The 23,215-nt window shown below is 42.0% G+C and overlaps 1 protein-coding gene across 1 annotated transcript; it reads left to right on the top strand.

Annotated features, from left to right (window-relative positions):
- Nucleotides 1–424: 424 nt before the first annotated feature.
- On the top strand, nucleotides 425–22,969 carry si:dkey-11f4.7 (piezo-type mechanosensitive ion channel component 2). The gene is made up of 56 exons (XM_037244970.1): nucleotides 425–488; nucleotides 1,879–1,974; nucleotides 2,925–3,026; nucleotides 3,116–3,161; nucleotides 3,317–3,476; nucleotides 3,544–3,745; nucleotides 4,474–4,687; nucleotides 4,783–4,966; nucleotides 5,651–5,743; nucleotides 6,183–6,224; nucleotides 6,305–6,437; nucleotides 6,558–6,703; nucleotides 7,203–7,469; nucleotides 8,584–8,689; nucleotides 8,768–8,889; nucleotides 8,991–9,050; nucleotides 9,664–9,812; nucleotides 9,875–10,039; nucleotides 10,472–10,513; nucleotides 10,694–10,726; nucleotides 10,899–11,014; nucleotides 11,149–11,333; nucleotides 11,406–11,582; nucleotides 12,040–12,198; nucleotides 12,295–12,495; nucleotides 12,581–12,785; nucleotides 12,904–13,005; nucleotides 13,090–13,255; nucleotides 13,613–13,856; nucleotides 14,670–14,766; nucleotides 15,094–15,253; nucleotides 15,340–15,429; nucleotides 15,741–15,829; nucleotides 15,953–16,018; nucleotides 16,279–16,385; nucleotides 16,490–16,610; nucleotides 16,830–16,904; nucleotides 16,989–17,155; nucleotides 17,230–17,429; nucleotides 17,742–17,900; nucleotides 18,031–18,318; nucleotides 18,411–18,669; nucleotides 18,865–19,053; nucleotides 19,185–19,380; nucleotides 19,560–19,686; nucleotides 19,794–19,941; nucleotides 20,037–20,251; nucleotides 20,330–20,488; nucleotides 20,566–20,713; nucleotides 20,859–21,047; nucleotides 21,171–21,263; nucleotides 21,438–21,607; nucleotides 21,757–21,873; nucleotides 21,980–22,059; nucleotides 22,406–22,625; nucleotides 22,701–22,969. The coding sequence occupies exons 1-56, from the start codon at nucleotides 425–427 to the stop codon at nucleotides 22,951–22,953; spliced, it is 8,163 nt and encodes a 2,720-aa protein (XP_037100865.1). The 3' UTR covers nucleotides 22,954–22,969.
- Nucleotides 22,970–23,215: the final 246 nt, after the last annotated feature.

Below are 23,215 nucleotides of genomic sequence, written 5' to 3'. Positions count from 1 at the left end.
GCCACAGGACGACGATCGCAATAACAATTGACCAAGTCACTCTATTTTACGAGCGTTATATTTATGATTGTCGGTGATATAATGACAGCAGACTGTCCCCCAGAGGGAGATTAGCCTCAATTTCAGCATAGTAACAGCAATGTTTGGTCACAAGCCATTAGTATGTTTGAGAGAGAAAGAGAGCTCGAGAGAGGTGAGGGAGCGGAAAAGAGGGACTGTAGAAGACCAGAGGCACTCTTCACCCTCATTCATAAGAGGAGAAGTCTTCGCATTCTCTTGGGCTCCGAGAATCCCAAACTTTATTCTGGCCCAGCCTCTCCTTCTTGGATCATGCGTGAGACCATGTAGATTTTCAAAACATTGACCTGCTTGTGAGGACGTTGAAAAGTGAGGAAGATAAGCATCGTTAAAGAAGACAGGCGTCATGGCTGGGGACATGGTGGTCGGGATGCTGTACAACTTATTACTGCCACTCACGCTACTCGCTGGTGAGTCTTAATTATGTCTGAGAGAGTGATTCGCTTATTTGTCGTATTTTTACAACATTTGGGAGAATATTGATATGCATGGGCAAAGACAACCACGAAACCACTGTGTGTGATGTTTCTCGTGTATTCTAAACAAAAGTGGATAAAAGTTCAGAACCAAGAACAGCACATATCCAGTGCTACACCAACTTAGTCTATCTGTCGTGAAATTTTGAGCTTTCACAAAAATTCAGAAATTAGCCGAATATTCAACTCCCCAATTTTCTTTTTTTGGGGGGGGGTTCACAAATGCAAACAAGTAAATAGAGTTTGACTTCAATATTTTAATAACCCAAATGAGGTAAGCTCCCTTTTGTGAAATAATAATTATTATAATTATTTGCATTTTGAAAAATGACGGTTTATTATTTTGTTTTTTTGGGGGAGTATCAAAAAAGGATCGATAATTTATTAATATATGTATTGTCGGCCACATAGCATAATTGGAATACAAAAAGAAAAACACAAACTGGGACTTTTTCTAATGTGTATTTTTCCCTTTGCTTACTGATTTACTAATCCGGTTGATGTTTTTCTCACAATATGTTAAAACAAAAGTACCAATGTGTATTCCAAAAACTTTGAAATATAATTTAGGCAATTATGCTATATGGCCGATAAATATGATTTTTTTTAGTGTTAAAAAAATTCTGGAAATAAACACCAAAGAAGAAGAAACACACACATACACACACACACACACACACACAATTAATCCTCATAAATCATGCATGAATCACAGAGCATAAAAAGACTAAAATGGCAGTAAAACAAATAGATTACAATGTCTTCCTCGAGAAATGCATGCGCACACACGTACACAAAGTAAATTATAACAATATCTTAAACTTTATATGCTTGTTTTTTTTATTTGAGAGAGCAGAATATCTTAATGCATCCTGAATAGTTTAGTAGCTTAGTTAAATGTGCTTGTTCAAGTTCAGTCACTTCTTTCTTCTTTTGATAGTGGGATTTTACACATTAGAATCCCTCCATCCATTTTCCAAAGCGCATATCAACATTGGGGTTACATGTGAGCAGGAGCCAAACCTGACTTTGGACCTGAGGAGGGGCTGGAATCCTCTGGACTCTTCACTCGCAAATCGCAGACATTAAAAGAGAAAGGAAACAAGAAGTGAAAGTATTTGGTGGTGGAGAGCTATCATTAAAAATCAAGTTTTGCCTGAAAAAAAAACCCAAAACAATTTATGGCTTCATGTCAAACTGTGGCGAGCACCAAAGGTTCATTTTAGGAAATTCCTAGTTGGGTGATGTTCTGGTAATGGGCACAGTGTAGCCGGTTTTGTCAGAAGGCTGATGAAATAAAATCGAAACTGTTTTCTCAACACAGCGGCCGTTTTCCGATACAATGGACTGTCGGTGGTCTACTTCCTGTTTCTACTCACCTTGCCGCTGATGCCAAACCCAAGTTTGCTCACACTGAAAGGTGAGAGTTGCTCTAGTTTTGAACATGTTCCTAAAAAACACAATTCAGATCTGCAATTTCGTAGAATTATGCATCTAGCCACCCATCCATTTTCTACAGCGTTTGTCGCAATCAAGGTCACGGGTTAGCTGGAGCCTGTTTGCTGATTTTGGATGAGGGTATTTTAGGGTATTGCTTCCTATATTCTAATGAATTACAACCCTCCGCACACACACCCACACTCACTCACACTAACACACGCACTTTGTAAAGGGGATGTGGTTGAACTTGGAATAGTCAAATCAATTATACATAGCTTGGTAATTACAGTAAGGAATTAAAAGTTGTAACGTCAGCATTCCTCCATTCTTTTACTGTCCATCTAAAAACTGTTTGCCTTTCAGTCTTTGAGTCTCTTAAAGCTCCACCCAGCCCACAATGATGTTCACCCTCCTAATATCAGCTTGCCTAAGTGCCCAAGTGTGTGTATGCAGCATCCTGCATACGTGTAAATGCGTAGGTGTGCTTGTCAGGTCATTGCGAGACCACCGCTCACTCTGTGTGTATGTGAGATTATGTATGATTCATACCGTTTATAGGAGAGAGAGGTAAGTTGAAGTGATATGAAGCTTTTAGGGAAAAAAACCTGAACATCAATAACAAACTTGCTGGCTCAGCTAGAATCATTAGCACTATGTATAATGCATTCAACCGTCTCATTACAAACACACAACTAAGCTACAGTGGGACATCTCAAGGTCCAATAGAATCCATTCCGAGACATTGCTGGAATAAATCGTTTGTTAAGGGGCCAAACTGACACCATCATTAAGTAAGGTACTGTTCAGACAAAAAAAGTAAAACGCTCACTTTACATTAATAATAACATTAAATTACCGGGCGGGCGGCCGGACGGACAGATGGATGCTCTACCCTACCTGACACCACCACTTCTTTCTTCTTCTCTTTAGCTAACACGGGGCAGTTCCTGCGAAGGATCATCTACGCTAGTTTGATGTTCCTGACCCTGCAATGCTTCATGCAGATCCCTTTTGCCTACATCACCCCACAGGGTAGAGTAAAATACTGTTCCAACATCACTGCCTGCCATCATGAAGTGTTCTGATTGCATTTGTGCTTCACTTGATGATCTTTTTAACAGTTAGTGGCTACTGGGAGGATTTCCTCTACCATGTGGGCATTGTGAGGTACGAGTTCACATTCAATGCATTTGCCAAGAATCTTCTCCTTTAACTTGCTAACATACTCAGGTTTTGGATACTGGTCTTGTCAGGTGCAATTAATAAAATGTGTAGTCCCGTTATTTCTGTCATTTCTACAAATTGAAAATCTTTGCTTCTAGATTCAGTTCTGTCGATCCAGGGAACATTGTGCGTCTCCTGGCACCCGACCTTGGCCTTCTCGTCTCCACTCTCTTCATACAAAGACTTTGCAAAAAGCTACTACGAGCTGCGCCTCAGGTCAACCTTCATGAAAATGGGATCCCACCCTCTGACTCTGAGGTAAGGAGTCGGGAAGATGCGTCAGGAATCAACAGGGATGTGACTCAGCTTGTTTTGGGTTTGGCAGGACCCGGAGACCTCCGACACAGAGTCCGATGGAGGCAGCGAAAGCTCCGACAGCTCGGACGAGAGTACCGTGCCGGTTGAGTCCGTTCCACCTCAATTTGTTCAGAAGCTGCTGATCTTTGCTGCTGGCTTTAGGCTGCTGTTGTCTGCTATCATGAACACTGCAGGAAAAGTGGTTGTCACTTTGCTACTGGGACTGGCAGGTAATGTGCAGCAGGTTTTTGTCACAATGGCAAAACATGTTTTCTCACAGCAAAGTAAAAAAAGAAAAACAAACGTAACTTCATTATTTGTCCTAAAATGTCTATCTGTGTCTTTATGTGCCCTGGATTTGACTGGCAATCGGTTCAGGTTCTACGCGGCCTCTCGCCCAAAGTCAGCTAGGATAGGATCCAACTTGCATGAGGATCCAACTTTCGAAAAGAGGATAAGCGATGTTATACCAGTAGTTGGACTGCATATGGTCATTTTAAAATCGCTAAAGCAGAATTTTCTTCCCAAAGTTGTTTGATGGCAATGAAGTCAGGGCTCTCAAATTTCTTTATGGATCTTGCTACTTGCCAAAAAGGAAAATGGCCTTGCACACACCTTTTCCATTAATATTGAAAGCATGCTATTGTCTCAAATCTCTAAGATCAAGTGTATTTGTCATTAAGATCAGGAGTCAGAGTTTGTGCCGGATTATAACTCTTTAGCTAATTTCCTTCTGCGCTCTGTGTGGGAGGTAAAAAAAAAAAGATAAAAAAACGACAACAAATAAACTGAAAAATAATGGGCCAAAATACACATAGTAAATCATATTCAAGGGACCTCAACCCTAAATGATGGATTAATTGATTAAAAGACGTGTCCCAATACATTTGTCCATAAAGCTAAAGCGGTTAAATGTTATGGGTTTGTTTTCATACTGTGTGTGTATACGTATGCCCAGGTATCACTCTTCCGTCCCTCACCTCTGGTGTATATTTTGGGACGTTCCTCGGACTCGTGTGGTGGTGGGTGATTGGCCGATCCATCAGTCTGCTTCTCTTCAGCTCCCTATGTGTGATGATGACCATTTTCAGTGGAGGGCACCTTCTCGCGCTCTATGTTTACCAGCTGCCCCTGTCCCAGCAGTTGGTGCCGCCTGAGGATATCTATGCAAGGTATCCCGCTATTCATTGGCTACAGAGAAGACATTTAATTCCAGATTTCAGTGTTGTGTCTTATTTATGCTTTTGGATATGTGTCCACGTCTCAGGATGTTTGGGATGACAGGGGTGATTCGAACCAACAGTTCTGACCCGTATATGCTCGGTCTGCAGCCCAACGTTAGCTGGCCTGACTTCATCAACCCTTTTGTTCTGCTGCTGCTGTACTACACTCTGGTTACGCTGCTGCACAAATGGGTCCATATCACAGAGGAGGTTGGTCGACATTTTTTGGTGCTGCTTGACTGAGGAAAGTAAACGTTTCAAACAGGTTGACTCTTGAACTTTATAGAAAAAAAATTAGGAGCGTCATAACAGATTGTCCAAATCCATACTGGGAGCTTAGTCCGTCCGGGGTTCTTTTATTTTTCCCTGCGCTTGTGTTTTGTTTTGTTTTGATCAGTGAAATCTGAGCTGTTAAATGCGACCCAGCGGACTCCCATTCTGTATCCCCCTGTTGGTCATTGCTCTTCTGTCTCTTGGACTGGTTGTGTCTAGTCCATTTAGTGGCATTCAGTGGTGCAATGACAATAAAACTATTCTCATTCTGAATCGAATTCAGAATTTGTAGGGCACAATTATTTTTGACCCAAGCCTATAGTAAAAAAGCGAATTTACAGTATAGGCAGGGGGAGACAGTAGGAACAAAATGACATGAGGAAGGATTATAGACAAAACGAAAAGAAAAAGATGTAAGATTGTAAAAGATGCAACTCATTTGAATCACTCTATGAACCTGAAGTCAAGTTTTTTTTAACACCAGCACCATCTTCTGATACAATGGGACATTGCAGTACTGTATTCTTCCGTGTAGTAGTTTCCTTGGGTAATGAGTTAGCTGGGGTGGCATGCTGACTTTGGTCAGGAGTTGGGTTACATAAAGGCTATATCATTAACACTTCTGTTTACTTTTTTTAGGGTAATGCTGATGGTGATGAGAGTCTACTCTACTCTTCAGATGCTCCGCCAAGCTTTTCCAGAGTTGTGTACATCTCAGGAGATAAGCATGATGTAAACAATCTGTATATCATGTGTTTGTTCCTGATTTAGTTACTTTAAATCATGGATTTTGATTTGATATGACTGGGTAAAGTTAACAGTATATTTGCTTAGCATTACAAGTGGAGTAGCTGTTTTGTTTTTAAATACGTTTAGCAAAAGTGATTTGCTATGGATTCGTTTCTTTGGCACAATTTACCGTAATTTTCGGACTATAAGTCGCGTTTTTTTTCATAGTTTGGGTGGGGGGGCGACTTATACTCAGGAGCGACTTATATACATATATATGTTTTTTTTCACTTTTTTGGGCATTTTATGGCTGGTGCGACTTATACTCCGGTGCGACTTATAGTCCGAAAATTACGGTACACAAAAAAACACACAAAAACAATTACTGGAATGTAGTAACATTTCAAAGAATTGACCAGGAAAATGTGTTCCCTTATTTCAGCTTTTGAGCAGCACAGATGAGGAAACATATCTACCTAATGAGGTGAATTTGGAATTCTCTTGATGGCGCAAACAATACTTTCATAGTCCTAATTTCCACCAATGTGTGTTCTCTTTCCAAAGCCAATGATCTTAATGAAGGAAAATACATGGCAAGATGTCTACGGAGAGGACCAAGGAAGCCTGCTGGGGGGTGCCGGTTATACCAACTGTTACCCTCTCCCACACTATGAAGGCATCAATTCGCCAACGCACGGTACACATAAGCAAATATATCAAAAGATGTTGTCATTGCTTTTTTTCATTGCCGTACTGAATGTTAAAAATACCTACACATGTCATTTACTGCTCTGTCCTTTCCTTCTGTTTGGCACAGAGAGCCAAGGTGAAATGGAGAGGACTGGGCGGTCCTTGGCAAGTCTGACAGAGACATCTCCTCCTGAGGCAGGCCCGAGTGGTCTGGTCATCTTAGGTAGACTGGTCCAAAAACACAGCTACGTCAGCGCCCTCATCATCATGATGGTAAGACGGCATTGACCAACCATGAATTATAAATAGATTTGTAATTGAGTGGATGAATCTTGAGTGCTCCCAAATGTCCAAAGGAGTAAATCCAACACGGATATTAGTGTTCTAATTATGTCATTAGTGCTCACTGCTTAGGAATGTACACAAAGAGGCTAAATGCTTTATTTAAACAATATTGAACGATACTTTCTACTCCCACCTCCCAAGACCAAAACGAAATGATTAAAATGAAACAATCTTGAGCAATTAGAAAGCTCACCAGACAAAAATGTTCTTTAAAATGCCTATGGAACAATAGTGTCTGATTTGAAAATAATCAAATAGGGCTGAACGATTCATCAAACTTTTAATTATGATTTGGATTTTAGCCTCAAAATAATCAAATAGGTCTGAACGATTAATCTAAAATGTAGTGCTGCACTTCTATTAAAAATGCCCTCTATAAATAAACTCAAGCAGTACTTGTGTACCATACATCCTGTCTGCTCCGAAGGTGTGGAGTATCACCTACACCAACTGGCTGACCTTTGCTCTGCTGGTTTGGTCCTGTATCATCTGGATGATGCGAGACCGACGGCGGTATGCCATGATGTCCGCCCCGTTCCTGGCCGTGTACGGCACCGTCCTCGTGGTTCTGGGCTTTGTCAGCGGGTTGCGCCTGAGTCGAGCTGAACTGTACCCCGGTCTTCCACCGGCTGTCATAGAAGACTTTGACCTGAACAGTTATCACCCTGCACCCTGCATCCACTTGGCACCGAAGGTAACATTCGGGCAAGATACACAAAAAGAAGAACCATCTCAAACTAGCTGTTGTTTCAAGTAGCACTTAGAAGATGGTAAGTCTTTGCCAAGACCCAAGTTGCATCAGGACTAAATTATAAACATTCATAGATAGTGGTTGATTTGAAGTATCTTTTCCTGGTTTTGAATTGTCTTAGTGGTCTGGAAACTTCTTATCATTCAGAATTGCTTTTTCCCTTTGAATAGTTACAATGTTAACTCTGGCTCAGGCCATGTCGTCTTTCTTAAAGTCAGGATGCACATTCAGGTTAAGCACACTGAGTACAATGTTAACAAAATACAGTGTAAAACGTTTTTGTTGAATTTATTCAATTTTGTTTTATTTTAATTCAATTTTTGATTGCACAAAATAAAATGATCTACATTCAGATACCTTACTTGAAAAAAATCATAGATAGATTTCTGTAACACTTAACACAGATTGACTATGCCTGATAAGACTATTGACCAGGTTTGTGCTTACTGGATATTTCCTCTTTAATTAAATCAGAGGATGATAAAATCAGACACGCGGGAAGTCAACTGTGGTCAGATAGAGCAAAGTCTGTGTTTGGTGAAGATAATGGGACTTGGGTTACAAAGGTTAGGGAACTATCGAACTCAAATAAATACTCCATGAGAACAAAACAGCTGTACAATATTTACAGTATCTGTTATTTAAATGCAATAATTAGTGAACCGCTATTACTATTAAAAAAATGTGACGTTAAAAAAGTTAAACTACTTACTTTTTCATATAGAAACAAGCTACAAAATGTTTTCCGAGCAATATTATTACTTTGTGTTTTTTTGTAGCCTCTCCTTGGCCACATTCATCTGCTTGTGTAGTTGATATTGAATTCATTGTAATGCTCACGTTTCCCTGCATAGAAATTTCCTTTTCACTGGTTCGCTCTATCTTTTTACTGCCAGTATGGTCCACCTTTTTTGTGGCAAAGAAAAATTCAAACACTGCTATTTTAGAAGTGTACTGAGATGAATTCTCCTGAGATTTACTGACGTGTTGTGTGACGTCACGCATGATGATAGTTTAAAATTCAACCTGTGCATGTTTTGTGTTACTATGTATGCAGGTTTTCTACAGCTTCAGCTTCTGGTTGATGTTTCGTCAGCAGCTGAAGGAAAGACAGGAGCAAAGGCTGAAGGCCAGATCGCTCGATGAAATCGAAACTATTCAGCGTAATTCAATTCTCTTGCTTTGTCACAGGGATTTGATATCACTTAAACTAACTTAACTTTTGCTTCTCCCTTTTGTAGCAGAGGAAAACCAGCCGTCACCTGTTGCAGCCATGCTGATCTCAGGAGTGAAAGGGTTTCTGGTCAAATACTGGATCCTCTTCTGCTGTTCCATGTTCTTTGTGGTCAGCTTCTCTGGAACGGTACACATGCACCGATAAACAGTCGCAATGTTTCAACAATGTTTGGCAATTTTTGCATAAATGTATCCGTATCTAATCGTGACTTTGTATCACTTGCTCAGGTGGTTGTCTACAAGATTCTATACATTGTTCTCTTCCTATCCTTCGTCGTCCTGTACCAGGTCTGTGATCTAGTTGCTCTGGTTCAATATTAGACATGGCCGATACAAGCTACAACCATTGCTAGTACAGTTTTTTTTTTATAAATACCAACATTATGATACAGCTCTTTTTTTTCCTCATATCTGAATAATATTTAGAAGGTCTCAGCTTTTCAGGTCTTCTAAGGTATCTTAACTCAGGCAAGGCACCAACATACTCAAAGTGGCCCTCTGTATTGATTTCAAGCCTTAAATCCTATTTTCCTGTTTTTTCTTGCCCTTTTTGTGTTTTTTTGCTGACCTTTTAGAAACATGCTGCACACTTAGCACACAAAGGCCTAATGGCTGTAAAGGTGGCGGCTACAAGACACCATTAATTCTCTTATTTGGACATCGTCAGCAACCCTGTGGTCTATTTACATTCAGGAGTAGAGACGAGAATTCCTTGATAGATAATCAGTTCGGTAATGAGCCATTATTGATTTGTTGACAATCTTTGAAAAATTAATTCACAAGCCTGCTATGAAAAAGTAAATAGTTGTTGAAAAAGCTGTCAGGATGGAAATGAAAAGAAACAAAAGGTAACCTCTAAATATTGATGGAGATGATGTCATGCCACATTTCTATAACTTAGGTTCGTTTTGACCTGTGGCGTCGATTCCTGAAGATGTTCTGGGCGGTGGTGGTCGGCTACTCCATGCTGGTGTTGATCGCAGTCTACATGTACCAGTTCCGAAGTGTGTCCGCACTTTTCCGACAGATCATGGGCATGTCCGAGGATGGGTAAGTAGCAATTAATGACACGCAGATTTTGAATTTGAATTTCACCTTGCATCTTCGATTAGTCTTCGAGATCTGGGTTTGGAACGCTATGACACCGTGGAGCTTTTTGCCCGTATTCTCCTACCTGCGGCCTTCCTATTGGCTTGTATTCTCCAGCTGCATTACTTCAACTCCGACTTCCTGACACTCAGTGACATCGACAATGTTCCCGTCAGGCAAGTTCCCAGGTGAGAGGGAAGACAATTCTTGATTTATACTCTCTCCAAAAGTGGATGCACAGATTAAGTACCTCCTGTCAGCTAGTGGAAATGGATTCATGTTCATACCTGATCAAACAAAGACACATGAATCCCTTTTTTTCTTTTTTTTTTTTTACCAAATAAGTGGATCATTTCTGGCACAATGCTTGTGAATCTGTGCTCAACAAAAATAGGCTCATACTCTAATTACTTGCTTCATGGTGCATTGAGACCAAGAAAAAAACAAATCACAGATGATACTTTTTGATTGTTGAAAAGTTGCTGATCCCATTTAAGCAAAACATCAGAAGAACAGCAAACAACTCTCAGATCCCGCACTCGCTTTAGGGGCACCAAGTAAGTTTAAAAAAGTCATTTAAATAACCATTGTGTTTTTTTCTTCATCTATTCTTCATTTAGAGAAGAACAACTCAGAAGTTCAGTCGACATGATTTCTGACATGTAAGTCTTCGTCCCTCCTTGCATGTTTTAAGTTCAAAAGAGATGATGTATTGAAAACAAATTGATACCAGTTTGGTTTTAAAAATGTATAGTAAAGAAGAAGATGGTAACAGACAGCAGTTACTATAATCTTTCTCCGTCTGTCTGCCACCCCCCCACCTCTCTCACTCTTATTTCCAGTATTAAAGAAAACATCGAAAAACTGCGGAAAAGGTAGGCGTAAGAAATCTGAAACTGAGAAATGCCAAAAAGTAAAACACTTGTTCCTCCATTGTTCAATGAAGTCTCACAAAAGCTTTTGTGCCGTTTTAAAGGCATATTTTTCCTCAGAATTGTTGCTGCGTTCCAAACTATCATTTTATTTTGGAACTTGTTTTTCTTGCAGACTTGTAAAGGAGAACATAAGCAGTGGGAAAAGTCAGGAGACTTTGGACATCATGGAACTGCAGATGAGCTCAGAAAGAGTTGACGAGGAGGGCCAGGAGGAGACGAAGGGAGAAGGTAACGCCATTTGCCTGTGGTTCTTTTGCAAGATCCATATTAAGTTGGGCAGATAATCGATTATGTATCATATGGTTATTTATATGAGCAAGAAAATATTTATATTTGGCACACGGTGCATGTCTGCCTCTCAGGTTTGGAATCTGACCAAGCCAGCAGTTATGAGGACAAGTGGGTTGTGATTGTGGACCGGGCCAGCCTGCTGCTCATTCAGGCTCTTTTAGGCCTCCAGAAATTTCAGGAGCTCACCTGGAGACTAATGGAGCTCCATGGCTTCAAAATAGTGTCATCTGGCATCATCTGGGTGTCCTTGAAAGAGGTTAAAAGACCGGAATTAACAGGTGTTAATGTTTTCTGCTTGTGATCTGTTTCCACTGTTCTGCTTGACCAGGTTTCTCTCACGAACTTGCTCTTCCTGGTGCTATGGGTCTTTGCGATCCCGTTTCAACGGTTACGGCCGACGGCATCCAGCGTGTCCGCCGTGTGGGCCTGCGTCATGGTGGTGTGCAAGATGTTTTATCAGTTGAAGGTCATCAAACCCCTCGATTACTCCTCTAATTGCACAGCAGTAAGTGCTTCTGCCTGCTACTTGTGGGTGATGCCACACTGCTTTGAATAATTGACACATTTAATTAAATCAAGTAAAGCATTATTTATTCAATTTCTACTGTAGAATATCATTTATACGTGAAGTTAATTCAACACAAGGCAAAAAGCTGTACTGAAAATATCAGGCAAAATAAATGAATTAGTTCAAACCCTTTCTATTAATAAAAATTTAATAAATTCTAAATTAGCTAAGGCTCTGGCTAACAGACGTTAAAATAAACTACAATAAGCAATGTTTTCCTTGTTAAAGGCTAAAAATAAAAAAAATATTTCAATCAAAAATAAGTGAATCAATAGGATACATGAGCTCAAAGCTTTACTGAACGGACCGGCCACCTTTAAATTATTTGTCTACCATTTTGTTTTCAAGAAAGAGCAGTTAACTTTTCTAACTTACCAATGTGTTTGTATCTCAGAATATGGTCTCGTCCAACTCCTCCAGCCTGGATGTAGAAATGAAGGGAAACATGCTGGAGCTGCTGAAGAGGTCCATCCTCTACAAGGAGCCCGTAGATCCCATCTACTGGTGTGGCGCCTTGCTCAAGTGTGAAGGAAGAATCCTTCCCTGCCTCAGGGTATCATTACATGTGCTACAATAACATTAACATACAGTGTAGCTACATACTGTTCATTTGTGACATCATTGTGTCATCATCCTGTGTGTGTGATAGAATCATCTTATGGTGTTGGGTCTGCTGGTGTTCGAAGCGACTGTCCATCGACACCAGCGCTATTTCCGTCTCCATAACAACCTCAAACCGCCACCCTTCAGTATCCTCTTCCACGGGATCACCAGGCAGCACCTGGATCACGGCATCCGGCCCTGCATGAAGTACTTTGTCAACTTTTTCTTCTACAAATTTGGCCTTGAGGTGAATTTACAGTCGGCCGACAAGTATCTGTCATTTTAAAGTGGCCCCTTCACATCTTCATCTTTCATAAACCGTCCTCTTTTAGATGAGTTTGATTGTGGCAGTTAATGTGATTGGTCAGCGGATGGATTTCTACGCCTTGCTGCACTCCTGCGCTTTGATGGCGGTCGTGTCACGGCGCCGCAGGAAGGCAATCGGGGAGGTGTGGCCTAAATATTGCTGTTTCACCGCTGGACTCATTGTACTGCAGTACTTACTCTGCATCGGCATCCCTCCTGCTCTGTGTGTTGGTATGGCTTGTTTCTTAACAAAAGCTAACGCACGAAATTGCACAGATAAAATAGTTTTTGAAGTGAGGCACATCAGTGAATTTTGATTGTTGTCGTTTTTCCTTGTATTGCCTTTTAGATTACCCCTGGCGGACTGCACTTCAACCTCTGACCTCCAATGTCATCAAATGGTTTTATATGCCTGATTTCGCCATGAGTCCCAATCCCTTATTCATATTCTGTGAGTATTTTGACCAAATTGTAAGCTTTTGTGTATTATAGCACACTTCCCATCTCTCTCTCTCTCTCTTGTTCTTTTTTGTAGATGACCACCTCTTGCTGCTGTGCTCCTCCTTGCAGTGGCAGGTGTTTGAGGAGGAGAACCGGGCAGCAGTGCGACTGCTCGCTGGAGACAACGTGGAAATCAGCCGCAGTCTCGACCCCAGCTCCTGCAACCAGTTCATACCTGTGGACAACTTCCTTCACTGCAGGTCTGGAATAACTGCAATGAGTAGCACCGTGCTGGGAAAATAATTGGGGAAAGAATAGTCGTTCACTCAAGTTAAGCCCCACTTATTCCCATGGTTGCCACAAATTCCCCTAGTAATCACATTTTTTATCCTCTCTTTGTTAAATGTGCATTTTTTTTGCTATCTGCCACACACAATAAGTCCTAGTTTGACAAGAGTCCTAAACAGTGCTGTCTGGTCAACTTTTGTAATCCTCCCTATAGGACTGGTCACAATTTGTGACACCAATGTGTTAGTCCTTTTGTTTTAATGACAACTTGTAGCGTGATCTCACCGCTCATCAACTGTATCCCAAAACCAATTGCGCTCTGTCCCCAGGTCTTACCTTGACATGGTGAAGGTGTTTGTGTTCAGCTACTTTTTTTGGCTGGTGCTTTGCCTCATCTTCATCACGGGCACCACTCGCATCAACATCTTCTGTATGGGCTACTTGGTGGCCTGCTTCTACTTCATGTTGTTCGGAAGCAGTGTGCTGATGCAGCCCGTCAAATACATCCTTCGCTTCTGGGACTGGCTCATTGGCTACACCTGCTTTGTGATCGCCATGAAGAACCTTCTCTCTGTGAGTCCACTAACCTTGTCAGACATTACTGGTATGTTAATTAAACAACAAATAGCACTGCTCTAAACACAACTGGTTGGTTGTACCAGCAAAAGAAGGAGGAATGATGGCTCACAGAAGAACCCATTCCTACTCCGATGGCCAAGCAATCCTCATTTGGATCAGCACCTAATTCACCTAAATATAGTACTTCCTTGGCATAAACACCTGGAAGAACATTTTTGAGGCCAGAACATAAACAGAAGGGCTTATTAGTCCACACAAATTAAGATTAAGATTAAAGTCCGAATGATCGTCACACACACACCTGGGTGTGGTGAAATTTGTCCTCTGCATTTAACCCATCCCCATGTGATTTTAATCCATCCCCTGGGGGAGAGGGGAGCAGTGAGCAGCAGCGGTGCCGCGCTCGGGAATCAGTTGGTGATCTAACCCCCCAATTCCAACCCTTAATGCTGAGTGCCAAGCAGGGAGGCAATGGGTCCCATTTTTATAGTCTTTGGTATGACCCGGCCGGGGTTTGAACCCACAACCTTCCAGTCTCAGGGCGGACACTCTACCACTAGGCCACTGAGCTGTCATCCAAGTCTGCTTTTATGGACCTTCCTTTGTGCACTGCAAAGAGATGAGATACCTTCCCCAAACTATTCCCTCAATGTTGCAAGCATACAATTGGCCAAAATGTCTTGATTTGATAAATAATTACAGGCTAACTTGGTGGCTTCGTCCAACCCTTATGGTCTCAATATTTGTGTCCGTATCATTGCATTTTTAGATGTACCGTGTCATGGTTTCTTTCATTTCTCTCTTCAGCTGGGTTCCTGTGCCTACTTGGGTAGCCTGTTGAAGAACGGCTGCTGGTTAATTCAGGCCTTTAGCATGTTCTGCACCATCAAAGGCTACGATGTCCGTGAGTCTTGCCACTGATTGACCGTGATCTATGTAATAACTTTGTCTGTCTCTTTTTTTATCACAATATTCTTAAATCTAAAACCCTTTACCCCTAGAACAATAAAACCATCAAAACATCCTTCTGTAATTTTGATACAAAAAATAACTTTAGGTTAATTCAAGACTAAATTGTATGCCCTGCCCGGCGAACGACTTATGTGCCCAGCTTCATGCAAGTTAGTTGGTATATGTTGCAGGTCACACGCAACCCTAACCAGTAGTATAGAAAATGAACGAATGGATATCTAATAATAGTATTACAAAAATATTCTTTTTGTGTTTTTAGCTGAACCAGATGACGAGTGTGAGCTGCCTGAGGGTGAGGCCGGCATCGTGTGGGATGCAATCTGTTTCACTGTCCTTTTAGCACAGAGGAGGGTCTTCCTGAGCTACTACTTCCTCTACGTGGTGGCTGACCTCAAGTCTGCCAAGATATTGGCCTCCAGGTCTGTAGAATCAGAATCAGACTAACATCCCTATTGAATATATGATCACTTTTCTTCTTCCAAAATGTCCCTCTTTACCTCCCCAGGGGCGCTGAGCTGTTTGAGGCCAAGGTCAAAAAGCAAGTTGCAGCCCGGCTGGAGCTGGAGGAGAAGTCTGTGGAGACACTGAAGAAACAGTAAGACACACAGTAGAAGACGAATAGTCAAAAATGCCAGTCATTCTACTCCCCTCATTCTCTCATTTGTCCTAATGGGGTATGTTGACAAAATTAATTGGCACATGTCAATTAATGATGGGCTAAAAGCCTACATTACGAAATCTGAATTCTTCCTCCCCTAAGATGTTTTAGACAATTCCTTGTGCATGCGTGTGATGTTTGGAAAATTCACAAACCCTTCTTGTAGCTGGAATGGAGAGGTGTCCCAATACTTTTGCTTTGTAGTAAACGTTAGAAATCAGATGTAATTGTTACGCATCTTCTTGTAGGATGGAGAAGATTAAATCCAAACAACGGAATCGGCCAACACCAGCAGACAAAGAAGGACCTCCGGTTGAGCAGAAGCCAGAGAAACTTGGTACCCTTAATGCAAACACAAACCTGGGTCTTCCAGTCAAATGCTTGTCTTCCAGCATTTACACAACAACTGAATCTGCAAATATGAATGGACATGCACAGAGTGATCTATTTTTTTTTTCAGATGAAGAAGAGAAAGCAAAGAGGGATGCCGGAAAATGGTGGAAGCCTTGGGTCTCACGGCCTGGAGGTATATAAGGAAGCCACACCGCATAACAAACAATGAACAATGAGGAGTAGATTACACACCTCTTTTAACGTCTTACTGATTTAACAAAGTTGGGCCCTGCCAGGAAGTGCACCATGTGTTGCCCAAGTCAGTTGGGGTTGTTATTTGACATTTTTTCTTCCTTTCATGAAAGTAGAGAGTCAAATACAAATCAATGCTAATTTGAATGAAGAGATTATGCTCTGGATATCGTCTGTGTGACAAAGCTCTGTTTCACACAGTGGAAAACAACTGTGGCTACCACCTGTTTGAGAGCGACAGTGAGGAGGAGGAAGAGGAGGCTCCCGAGAAGAAGGAGGAACCCCCAAAGAAGAAATCTGCTTTTCAGGTTGGTTGAAGCCAGAAGACAACAAAAACATACAAAAACAAAAACTGATCTTAATGTCTAAAGTTCCTCATTAATTGTATCTTGTTCGCACGTCTTATTGTTAGCTGGCTTACAACGCCTGGGTCACCAGCTCCAAAACAGCTTTGAAGGACCTGAGCAGAGAGAAGAGGCGAATGAAGAAAGAAGAGAAGAAGAGAGCAAAGAGAGAGCTTCAGGCGCAGCAGAGTAAGGAGTTTGGGTACAAAAATGGAAGGACTTAAAAGTCAAGTCAAAAAAAAAATCTTTGCAATGTATGTTAAAAATGCTGATTGAAGCATTTTTTGGGGGTGGGGGGGTGTAGTAATTCAACTAAAGTGCCGTGTTTTTGTCATTTTGCAAAATGTGCGGCGATGTTTGTGTGTGGAGTGCTTAACATGATAAAATGCAGAGCATCCTTTCTCCTAGGTGTTGATCGAGTCGACTCAAGTGAGGATGAACTTGACGAAAGCACAGTGAGGGAGGAAGGTGAAGAGGATAAAGGTAATGAGACATGAGTTACTTCCCGTTAACACAACCCTTTTATCATAAAACAAAGTGTCAACATAAAAACATTTCTCTTTACAGAGAACATTTTACAGCGTCTCATCAGCACTTTGAAATTTGGCATAGCCTTCCTGCAATCGCTTCTTGATGACCTGACTCAGGGTCTAAATTCATTCTGCAAAGATAACCTGGATATTTCCAAAGTGCTGCTCTTTGAGAGAGCATTACTCAGCCAGCAGCAGAAGAAGGTGAGAGGATACAAGATGGCACGTGTACAACACGTAACAACACGCTGTTTCTGTATTTCTCCCTTACTCTGCAGGGCAAAGAGGTGAGCCAGCAGAGCGTGAAGCAATATTATGAGAGCTGGTTGTCCCGTCAAAATACGTTATCCTCACATGAAGACCCAGAAGAATGTGTGCCTCCTCCCTCACCACCAGCGGCTGTGCCCACCTCCCGCCACGCCTACGTCAAGCTCAAGAGCCAGGCCTCCAAGATGTCCTGGGCGAGCAGCGTCTCAAGGTAGCTCCACTGAACACTCTAAACCTGTCCTTCTCAAAGTGTGTTACGAAAGAATCACAGAATTCAATACATTAAATAAAATACCATCAAAAGATATCCTTACAGCTAAAAATATTAACTGATGGCAAGAAAATGGACGGAGACACATAGTAAGTAAAAATTGCCAATTAATTTGAAACCTTTAAAAATGCAAAACATTCTACTCGGCAGGAATGCACATTTGACGATCACAAAAGTTTCATTCCTTGAGCACTCTCGTTGTACGATGCTGCTGTTTTACTTATATCGCACTCTCACCTCGTGGGCTGTCAGCTGTATGACCGAGGACACCATGCTGGGCTCCCGGCAGCCAACTCAGGAGGAACTCGATGAACCTCCAGTGGCAGCGGCTCCCGGCCATCTCAGAAAAAGACTCCTGAAATCTGCCAATGTTGATTGGACCTCTTACGAAGCTGAGGAGCTCTCACAGAGGTGATGGAGTTTCATCAACACTTTATCCCAGTAAAAGAAAAACTGAATGAATAGCAAAAATAACCAAAATACCATTCCTGTTCAGAAATGACATCACATGTGCTACAATAATGCTGTTTTCTCTCAGCAGCGATGAGGCAAACCCCGTTGAAAAAGAATCGAATGTAGAAGAAGATGAAGAAGAGAAGTGGTGCGAACAAGAAGAGTCTGACGAAATGGAGCGACAACAAGATGAGGAGGTGGAGCTGAATGATGAATCCCAGGAAATTGAGGAATATGATCACCCAGAGTACCCAGAAGCCACTTCCCTTGGCTTCCGGGAGGAAATCAGCGAAATAAATATGGATGGCATTGACTCTCCGACACCATTAAGTCAGGAAAAAAGGAACCTCACTGCCAGCGAGCTGCTGCTCAACAAGTCGGTCGACACAATGATGACCAATCAGAAGCAAAGGCTGCTACTTAAACTTGTTTATATTTCCCCCTCCTTCCCACCCGTCCGTCCCATAGAATGTTTGACAATGACGAAATCTCAGAGTCGGACAAGTTTTTCCTGACGCTTCCGAGGCCGCTGAAGCTGATCTTTGCCCTCTACAACACCATGGTGTCCAAGTCGGAGATGCTGTGCTACTTTGTCATCATCCTCAACCACATTGTATCGGCGTCGCTCCTCTCCCTCATCCTGCCCATCCTCATCTTTATGTGGGCCATGCTGTCTGTGCCGCGGCCAACCAAACGCTTCTGGATGACTGCAATCATCTACACTGAGGTAACAACAGTTGACCCTCGCACACAACATAGAGTTATGCATATACTGTATTGGTACAGCTTTAGGATCCTTCAAAAGTCTTAAAAGCCATTGAATCATGGATCTAAAAACAAGGCCTTAAGTGACATTAAAATGTCCTAATACAATCTTTCAACAAAGAAACAAGTTGGACTGACCTACCCATGTTTCTTTCAGTTGAACGTGGTGGCAAAGTATTTCTTCCAGTTCGGTTTCTTCCCCTGGACCACCTCTGCCTACCGAGGCATCAATGCTGAACGTCCCTTTGCCCTGCCCAACATCATCGGGGTGGAGAAGAAGGATGGCTACGTCCTCTTTGACCTCATTCAACTGCTTGCTCTCTTCTTCCACCGCTCTATTCTCAAGGTTCAAACAAGGAAAACGTCTTTTTATACAATATGTGCTCTCTCAACGGATCTGGAACACCATGCTGGAGAGACTTTGATTTCCATATCTCATGATAGCAATACGCTGTACTTGTGTCCATGACTACACAGTGCCACGGACTGTGGGACAACAAGGAAGTGGAGATGCCTGATTTCTTCAAGAAGTTAAAGAAGAAGGTGGACAAGAAGAAAATTACTGGAGGCGAAAAGGAGAAACAAGCACGCCGACTCAAGTTCCTCCCGCTCCAGTCATCCACCACCTCCATCTTCCGGAAGCTGAAAAGAGGAAACTCGGCAGAATTTGACGGTGAGCACTCAAGATGCACGGCTGTAAAACGGTTGGCCTTTTGAAAGTAATTTACAAAGCGTCATGAGAAAATTGTCATGCAAATATAAAAAGGGGTTTTTGGACTCCATGGTCTGCTATGCTACTGAATAACATTTGATTTTTTTCTCATGATGATTTCTTTATTTTTCTTCAACTAGGCAAGCCCAAGAGGGTGAACAGCAAGAAGAGACAACGTCGACAAAAGGCACCTCTGACCCGGAGACAGAGGATCCGGCAGCTGATCAGAGAGAGGATGCTCCAGGTTAAAACCACCGTCATCGAAGTGTGAGTTTCAAAAGTGACAATCAGTAGACGGACGGATGGACGGACAAACGGAAGGATGCATTGATGGATGGATAGATTTCACTCTTTTTTTTTTTCATTTGTTTCAGGGCCCTTCACATCTACTTACCCATAAGGCAGTTTTTCTATGACATCATCCATCCAGACTACAGCCCGGTATGTGACGTTTACGCCCTCATGTTTCTCATCGACGTTGTCAACTTCATCGTGACCATCTATGGATACTGGGCCTTTGGGGTATGTGGCTGCCATACTGAGAATATATTCACGTGATATTTGTTGGAGCCATCCTCTTTATTCGTCAATACCATTATCCTCGTCTGTGTGTGTAGAAATACTCTGCGGCAGCCGACATCACCGAGTCCTTGTCTGAGGACCAGGTCCCCGAAGCCTTCCTGGTCATGTTGCTCATCCAGTTCGGTACAATGATAGTGGACCGGGCCCTCTACCTGAAGAAGTCTCTGCTGGGGAAGTGTGTTTTCCAAGTGGTGTTGGTGTTCGGCATCCACTTCTGGATGTTCTTTATCCTACCAGGAGTCACTGAGAGGTAAAGGGTTCATTCGTTCATTTGAAATATCGCACATCCGCTGACATCTCCCTTCCATGTCTTGTGTTCTGCTCAAAGGAGGTTCAACCGTAACCCCGTGGCCCAGCTGTGGTACTTTGTTAAGTGTATTTACTTTGGCCTATCTGCGTACCAGATCAAGTGTGGCTACCCAAATCGCATTCTGGGGAACTTCCTCACCAAGAACTTCAACTACCTCAATCTCTTCCTCTTTCAAGGGTACACAGGAGGTGTTTTTAAGTTTGAAGAAGTAGTCAAATAAACATCATATTTTCTCCTCCTCGCCGTTCCTTTAGGTTTCGTTTGGTCCCATTCCTGACAGAGTTAAGGGCCGTGATGGACTGGGTCTGGACCGATACCACACTGTCCTTGTCCAGTTGGATCTGTCTGGAAGACATCTATGCCAATATATTCATCCTCAAGTGTTGGAGGGAGTCTGATAAAGTAACAATTGTGCTAGTTTGCATTTGGTCATTAAACACTATTTTAGCCCCACGCAAAAGATTTCTACAAGGTTTTGGACAGATGACTTAACACTGTCATCCAAGGGAAAAATATATCATTCTTAAGTGCTTGATCATTGTTCCAGAAATTCCCCCACCTGCCAGGACAGAAGAAGAAGAAGGTGGTGAAATATGGCATGGGAGGACTCCTCATCTTTGCTCTCATTGGCATCATCTGGTTCCCGCTGCTCTTCATGTCTCTCGTCCAATCAGCAGCCGGTGTGACAAATCAGCCCGTTGATGTCTCCATAGAGCTCAGCATTGCTGGATATGAGGTCCGAAGGAATTCACGTCCTTGCTGTTTGCCTTTCAGTTTGTCCTATTTCCTCTAGTAAAAGGCTGGAGACATTTACTTACACCCAGGTGGTGAAAGAACATTACAATCTTTGTGTTTCCAGCCTCTGTTCACCATGAGCGCCCAGGAGCAGAACTTGGTTTCATACTCAGAAGCGGCATTCAACCGAATCACCAAAATTTATGCAACTTACCCAGTGAGATGACCTCTTCTTTAACAAAGCAAAAGTTGACTTAAACACATCTATTAGTGCTTTGCAATCATTTATATTTAATAACCTGCAATTTAAGAATTTTTATTAGAGGTATTTTCTGTACCTGCTTATTCTACTGACACAATCTGATGGTTTTATTTATCCTCTCTCCTCAAGTCTGCTATGCAGTTCATAATGAACTATGAGGCTGAAGACATTATTATTGCAAAAATCAAGAGTGATGCCAGCCTACTTTGGAGCATCAGCCCAGCAAGTCGCGAGGCCATGATTGAGGAACTCACCAACTCTCCTCATTTTTATATGACACTACGCTGGACACTGCTCAGGTCAGGTTGACTGCTTCGAGTCTATGTGAACACCATCCAGGGAGCATTTTGTTTTATTATAAAAAATGTGGAAATTCAACTAAGATTCTGTTGTAATTTATTTGGCTATATTGGATGCCTTACATACTTGTATCCTAATACTGTTTCAGAGATGCCGCCATATCAATGAATGCAAAGACAGTGGGGGAAAACACTGTGAAATTTGAGGATGAGGCCTTGAAGGAAGGAATAGTCCACATGCTCAAAGGCGACAGCAGCAAACAAGTGTAAGTCGCAGGGAACATACAACAAAAGAGTTTCGGTTTATAAGCTCGAGAGTCACACAGAAGTGAGTATTTTCTCCGCATGAAAGTTGCTTCTCTGTTCTGGTAGGATCATTGACTCTCTGCTGCCCAAGTTCCTCAGGGGTCCCAAAGGAACAGAGTCCAAAATGGCAAGCAGGATGAACGTAGGTTAGTTGATGCTTTAATAATAGTCAACACACCTTTGTTTGAGAATCAGTCCATTTTTTTTATCCATACAGGTAAGTTCTGAAAATTACTGAAGCTGTCATTTATCAGACAAAAAAAGTTAAGTTACAGAATATAAATATTAGCTATTACTTATATACATTATATAGTAAATTATGTAATATGTGCGTAATATGCTAGAACATTTTCAGTTGACACAACCACTCGATAACCACGACTGAACTTCCCTACTGCTTCCTACAGCCACAATAATAATCATATGATGTTACAACAGGAATACTTCTCTTGACATTTTGGTAACAGCAAAACCATTTATGTTCTATCGAAGGTCATACTGATCGTCCAGAACTGCTGGGTTTCTTCAGACCTTTGTTACTCAAACTTCGAAAGGTCAACAGCACTTTGCTGCGGGAGGCAGACCAATGGTGGATGGTACAGGAGTGCACCCCGACACTTGTCTCATCTGACCACAAGTGTGACAGCATTGAAATCGTGGTCTTCAGCGACAAAGTCAGCCCATCCAGTCTGGGCTTTTTGGCTGGACACGGGTAGGTAACCTGATTTAAACTAGGTGTAAAAAAAAATAAGACTTAAATTCACTTGCTTTACATCTCGCTCCATAGCATTGTGGGCCTCTACATGTCAGTGGTGTTGGTCATCGGCAAGTTCGTGAGGGAGTTCTTCAACGGCATCTCGCGCTCCATCATGTTTGAGGAGCTACCGTGCGTGGACCGCGTCCTCAAACTGTGCACAGACATTTTTGTGGTGCGCGAGACTGGAGAGATGGAGCTGGAAGAGACGCTCTTCGAGAAGCTCATCTTCCTCTACAGATCCCCCGAGACCATGATCAAGATGACCAGAGAGAAGGACAGCTAGACTGGGAATGTTCTATTAACTGATGAAATTTCTACAGTATAACGGCACATAGACACATTTAGGTGTTTGAATCATTACCGCAGAATACGAATGAATTGGTGGTCTACCTGAATGCATGCCTGAAAATTAGGGATTGAAACTAATAATCAATTACATGATTAATTGATTTGATTTTGTAGATTGTGTGGAATTGATGGTGTCTTGAAGAAACTGAGGCAAAAAAAAAAAGTGTCTTTGTACTTTCTTTTGTTTAAAACATGCA

Source organism: Syngnathus acus, chromosome 2 (assembly GCF_901709675.1).
Source record: "Syngnathus acus chromosome 2, fSynAcu1.2, whole genome shotgun sequence".
Classification (NCBI taxonomy): domain Eukaryota; kingdom Metazoa; phylum Chordata; class Actinopteri; order Syngnathiformes; family Syngnathidae; genus Syngnathus; species Syngnathus acus.
This window is presented reverse-complemented; position numbering and strand designations above follow the sequence as displayed.

Excerpts from the sequence above, each read along its gene's own strand:
- si:dkey-11f4.7 (XM_037244970.1), top strand. The coding sequence starts at position 425 with ATGGCTGGGGACATGGTGGTCGGGATGCTGTACAACTTATTACTGCCA. Across the intron at positions 6,704-7,202 it reads GCGCCCTCATCATCATGATG|GTGTGGAGTATCACCTACAC; the intron begins GTAAGACGGCAT and ends TCTGCTCCGAAG. Across the intron at positions 18,670-18,864 it reads CTGCAATCATCTACACTGAG|TTGAACGTGGTGGCAAAGTA; the intron begins GTAACAACAGTT and ends TGTTTCTTTCAG.